Raw genomic sequence first — 6,325 nt, forward strand, 5'->3', positions numbered from 1 at the left:
ACATGAAATAATTTTAGAAGATATTGACTACTTCCAAGAATGGAAAAGTAAAAATGTGTCCCAGCGTCTCATAATACCGTCTCACAAATTTGTATAAATTTGTAATCACAATTTGTAGAAAAAGTCAAAGCCTTAAATACCTGGTTAGGGTGGATATTTGTTCTAATAGAACTGAAAAATATTATATCTTGCATTCAAGGAAAGATCAGACTCATGCTGACAGTTATTTGGTCAGGTTGATCATGAGTGCTGGGTGAAACACGGATTGTATCTTCTTGATGGGAAGTTAGAAAAAGAAAGGAGCATTGTTAACAAGAACAATATCGGAGCTCAGATCAAAAATGGAGATAATAAGAGTAGCCCCACATCTCCTGAGACTGCTACCTTGGACCCGTGCTTTCTCCTTTCCTCCCCCTTCCTAAAGGAGTACCCATCCCTTCGCCCCACGCCTGGGAGTAGCCTGGGGACTATAAAGTGAAAATGGCGCAACAAGAACCAGCAGATTCTTCTCAAAATACCAAGCAGTCCATTATTTCAGAGGAGTTAATTTCAGAAGGAAAATGGGTCAAGCTTGCAAAAACAACTTACAGAGATCCTACTGGTAAAACAAGAACTTGGGAAACTGTGAAGCGGCCAACAAGGAAAGGCCAGTCGGCTGATGGTGTGGCGGTCATCCCCTTGCTGCAAAGAACCCTTCACTATGAATGCATCATTCTGGTGAAGCAGTTCCGACCCCCGATGGGGGGCTACTGCCTAGAATTCCCCGCCGGTCTCATCGATGAGAACGAAAGCCCAGAAGCAGCTGCTCTTCGGGAGCTCGAGGAAGAAACCGGCTACAAGGGCAACGTTGCTGAATGTTCCCCAGCTGTCTGTATGGATCCAGGCTTGTCAAACTGTACCACACATATCGTAACCGTAACTATCAATGGAGACGATGCTGAAAACGTAAGGCCTAAGCCAAAGCCAGGAGATGGAGAATTTGTGGAAGTGATTTCCTTACCAAAGAATGACCTGCTGAAGAGACTTGATGCTCTGGTAGCTGATGAACATCTGACAGTGGACGCCAGAGTCTATTCCTACGCTCTGGCTCTGAAACATGCAAACACGAAGCCGTTTGAAGTGCCCTTCCTGAAGTTTTAAGGCCAAAGGACAGTCGCCGTGTTTCTGTAACCAGGACACAGGCCTCCATCATTAAGACTTTGTATTCAGCTTAGTTGCAATGGAAATTTGAAATTAGTTTTTTCATAAAATAAAAGCACAGAATGCAAAAAAAAAAAAAAAATGGAGATAATAAGATTAGAAATAAGAGAATATTAAAATCGACAGAAAATGCAATTCTTTCAGATTTAGTCTTCTCTCTCTCTCTTTTTTTTTTTTTTCTTAACAAAATAAGTTTGATACCAGAGAGGATATATATTATAAGGAGATAAAACGTGGACTTGAGCTCTGCATCCCCTGATTTCTATACAGTGTTTAATTCATTGACCCAAACAGTTTGGAAGAGTAGCCTTCTTGGGAACTTTACTCTCATCAACCCTGATACCACAGGGTTCTGAGACTGGAAACTAGACTAAGACTGTGAGAGAGTGGGAGATTATTTCCAACAGCACCAGAAGGGTCTCTAGCAAAACAATGGAAAAGTAAGAATAATTTCTATGACTATGAGTTATTCTCTGGTGGTTTTAACCTGGAAGGGGCTTCAGTAAGTCAGATCTAAATTCATAATAACAAGCACAAGCTTGAGAATTTGTGTGAAGATATAGAAGTTGACTTTTAGGAATTTTAAATTAAAAACAAACAGTATTTGTCAATCATTAGAAATTACTCATAAGGTGACATTACTTTGTAAAATTCATCAAAGTCTAGATAATGGATCAAATTTGCAGACTTCAGTTGGTGTCTCACAGTTGCTCAGACTAGAAAATGTGAAACCATATTAAGACAATTTTCCAAAGAATTGTATATAAAGCTATAGTTCCACTTATTACTTTTCATGATAGATAAAAGTATCAGACTTATGCAAGGTATATTTAAGCCTAATTAGCACACAATTTCACTTTGTTATCTAAGTAGACTATCAGTCCTAATATTCTCAATGCTGCTTGATAAGCCTGAAGTCAGTTCACTAGGTGGGTATTAGCTGATTCAAAAGCCCATCTGCAGAGTTCTTTTTTTCTTTCTTAATAATAATGGAAATAACACTCCTGCCAAAAACAATTATAAACTCTAGACAAAATAAAACAAAATAATTAAAGAAATTGGAGGATATTTACCCTTGAAAGAAAGAAGCAGCACTGATTGATATCCACATTTACACAAATATCCCTTAGAATACTCCCCAGTTCTTGGGTGGCATTCTGAATAGAGCTAAAAAAAAAAATCCTCATTTTTTGTTTGAGGAGTCAGTGGATGGAGTTCAGGGTTGTATGATCAACTAACAATACAAGGGACAATCCCAGAAAGTAAGGAGCCAAAAAAAAAAAAAGGCACAGCACAAAGGAGGGGGTGAAAACAGGGATACATTGAAGCAGATATTTTGGTAATTATTTTTATTGAAATTATGTATTTAGAGTGCTTTATGTTATAATTTTAATTTTAATTTCCCAAGCAAATAGTTACAAAATAATTGAAAAATATAATAAAAAAAAAAAAAAAGAATTTAAATGGTACAATAGAGAGTATCTATTGAAAATAGAAGCAGGCTGTAATGGAGTAAAAGAAACACAAATTAATAAGACATACATAAAACAAATAGAAAAATGGTAGATGTAAGTCCTACCTATTCAGTAATTATATCAAACATAAATTAATTGAACGCCCCAGTCAAAAAGCAGAAATAGAATAGAATTTAAAAAAATTTGATCCAACTATATGTACTGTAAAAGACACACACTTTATATTCAGAGACACAAATAAGATTGATGTAAAGGATGGAAAAGATTAATACCAATCTTTTACAAACTGTTCAAAAAATGGATAAAGAAGAAAACGCTTCCCAAGATATGCTATGGGGACTTTATTACTCTGATATCATAACCAGAAAAGAAAATGATAAAAAAAACTAAAAATTAATATCAATGTTTAATATAAATGCAAAAGTTCAGCAACACGGAAACAGATTATACATTATGACTAAATGAGACTTACTCCAGGAATGCAAAATGTGATTAACATATGAAAATCAATGTGATGTATAAAGGATACAAAACATATACCTCAATATGTGCCTCAAAACAGTTAACAAATTCAACATTCATTCATGATAAAAAGAAAACTCTCAATAGATTAAATATAAAAGGAATGTATCTCAACATATAAGATCACATATGATAAGCTCACAGCTAACATCATACTCAAAAGTGAAAAGCTAAAATCTTTTTCTATACAATCAGGAATGAGACAAGAATGCCCACTCTCACCACTTCTATTTAACATAGTACTGAAAGTCTAGCAAGAGCAATTAAGCAAGATAAAATAAATAAAAGACGTCCAAATTGGAAAGAAATAAGTAAAAAGTCTCCCTGCTCACAGATAACATGATAGTACATGTAAAAAACCCTAAAGGTTTTATCCAAAAAAAAAAAAAAAAAAGGAACTAATTAACAAACTCTGCAAACTGGCAGGGTAAAGAAATCAATGTACAGAAATCAGTTGTGTTTCTGTACAGTAACAATGAACCATCCAACAAAAGAAATAAAGAAAACAATCTCATTTACAATATCATCAAAAGAATAAAATATGTTAATCAAGAAATAAAATTAATCAAACGGCTGAAAGACTTGTGTACTGAAAACTACAAAACATTCATGAAAGAAATTGAATATGACACAAATAAATGAGAAGATACCCTGTGTTTATGGATTAGAAGAATTAACATTGTCAACGTGTTCATACTATCCAAAGTGACCTATAGTTTCAGCACAAACCCTTTCAAAATTACAATAGCATTTTTCACAGAAATAGATTAAAACACTCCTAAAATTTGTGTGGAACCACAAAAGACCCCCAACTAGCGAACACAATCTTGAGAAAGAAAAACAAAGCTAGAGGCATAACACTTCCTAATTTCAAAGTATAATTACCAAATTATATAACAAACTTACATAATCTAATAGCTAAATAAATAAATAACCTGATTAAAAAATAGGCAAAAAACCTGAGGAGATGTTTTTCCGAAGAAGAAAAGAGCCAAAGTTATAAAGGTGCTCAACATCATTACTCATCAGGGAAGTGCAAATCAAAACCAGAAGATATCACTTCACCAGTTAGGCTGGCTATTATCAAAAAGTAGGAAGATAATAAGAATTGGTAAGGAGAAAAGGAAACCCTTATCCACTGTGGATGAGAAGGAAATTGATACAGCTATTATGCAAAACAGTATGGTGGTGCCTCAAAAAATTAAACATAAAGCTACCATATGATCCAGCAATCCCACTTCTGGGTATACATACAAAGGAAAAAAAATTCACTACCTTAAAGAGATAGCTGCACTGTCATATTTATTGTAGCATTATTCACAATAGCCTAGATATAGAAACAACCTAAGTGTCCATCAACCAATGAATGGATAAAAAAATATAGAATATAAAGATATATACATACATATTCAATATTATATATATATATATATATATATATATATATATATATATATAATTCAGTCTTAAAAAAGAAGGCAATGTCATTGACAACATGGATGAACTTTGAGAACATTATGCTAAGGGAAATAAGCCAGACACAAGAAAGAGAAATACTGCATTATCTCACTTATATTTGAAATCTAAAAAAGTTGAACTCATGGAAATAGAGAGTAGAAAAAGTGGTTACCAGAGGCTGGGAGTACGAGAAATGTGGAGATGTTGTTCAAAGGTAAAAATTTTCAGTTATAAGATTAGTTCTGAAGACCTACTGTACAACATGGTGACTCTAGTTAATAATACTGTACGTATTCTTGAAATTTGTTAAGAGAGTAGATCTTTAGTGTTCTCATCATGCACACATATACAAAAAGATAACTGTGAGGTGATGGATATGTTATTTAACTTAACTGTAGTAACTATTACACAATGTATATATATATATATATCAAATCATTACTGTACATTGTATAGTTTAAAAATATATATATTTTTTGTCAATGATCATGTCAAAACTACATGATCATCTCAATTGGTACAGAATAGGCATTTGATAAAATTCAACACTTTCAGGGTTAAAAAAAAAAAAAACTTAAGAAACTAGGAATAGAAGTGAACTTCGATTAGTTGATAAAAGGCATCTACAAAATTCCACTGCTAGCATCATATGTAATAGGGAAAGACTACAAGCTTTCCCCCTAAGGTCAGGAACAAAACAAAGGCACCTCCTCTCACCACATTTTTTTTAACATTGTACTGGAAAATATAAACGGGGTAATTTAGCAAGAAAAAGAATTAAAGGTAAACAGAATGAAAAGGATCAAGAATATCTATCTCTACTTAGAGATGATATGGTCTTGTATATAGAAAATCCTAAGGAACACGTACACACACACAAACACACATATACACACGAATTATTAAAACTAATAAATGAGTTCAGCAAGGTCGCAGAATTCAAAATCAATAAATGGCATTGCATTACATTTCTATATACAAGCAATGAACAGCCAAAAATAAAGAAAGCAATGACATTTATAATAATGTTAAAAAGTATAAACTATTTCATAATAACTTTAATCAGAGAAGTTCAAGTATATACCCAAAAAGAAGAAAATAACTTTGATGTTGGTAGAAGACGTTGAAGAAGACCTAAATAAAGGATAAGGTATTCTGTTTTCATTAACTGAAAAACAATATTCTTAATATGACAATACTACTAAAATTCATACAGATTTAATGCATTCCTTATAAAATTTTGCAGAGATTGACAAGCTGATAATTACATAAAATGGTAATGAAAAATAGCCACAACAATCTTGAAAAAGAAGAACAAATTTGGAGGACTTATAATTCTCATTTTTTAAACTTGCTACAAAGCTACAGTAATGAAGATATTGTGATACTAGAACAAGGACAGACATACAGATGAATGGAATAGAACTGAGAGTCCAGAAATGAAACCTTACATTTATGATCAATTGATTTTTGACAAGTATCCAAAGTCAATTCAATGGAGAAAAAAATATAGTCTTTTCAACTAATGATGGGAAAAATTGATGTCTACATGGAAAAGAGTGCAGTAGGACCCTTGCCTCCCATCGTATACAAAGATTAACTTAAAATGGATCATAGACCTAGATGCAAGAGCCAAAACTGTAACAATTGTAGAAGAAAACATAAAAGTA

General features: G+C 33.0%; 1 protein-coding gene across 1 annotated transcript; it reads left to right on the top strand.

Moving 5' to 3' along the window:
• The first annotated feature begins 380 nt into the window (after window positions 1-380).
• LOC132369701 (ADP-sugar pyrophosphatase-like) lies at window positions 381-1,270 on the top strand. Its single transcript, XM_059929374.1, has one exon. The coding sequence runs from the start codon at window positions 481-483 to the stop codon at window positions 1,138-1,140; it is 660 nt and encodes a 219-aa protein (XP_059785357.1). The 5' UTR covers window positions 381-480; the 3' UTR covers window positions 1,141-1,270.
• The last annotated feature ends 5,055 nt before the right edge of the window (window positions 1,271-6,325 follow it).

This window comes from Balaenoptera ricei, chromosome 8, assembly GCF_028023285.1.
Source record: "Balaenoptera ricei isolate mBalRic1 chromosome 8, mBalRic1.hap2, whole genome shotgun sequence".
NCBI lineage: Eukaryota > Metazoa > Chordata > Mammalia > Artiodactyla > Balaenopteridae > Balaenoptera > Balaenoptera ricei.

Bases quoted from the DNA above. Each gene is read 5' to 3' on its own strand.
- LOC132369701 (XM_059929374.1), top strand. From the start codon at position 481: ATGGCGCAACAAGAACCAGCAGATTCTTCTCAAAATACCAAGCAGTCC.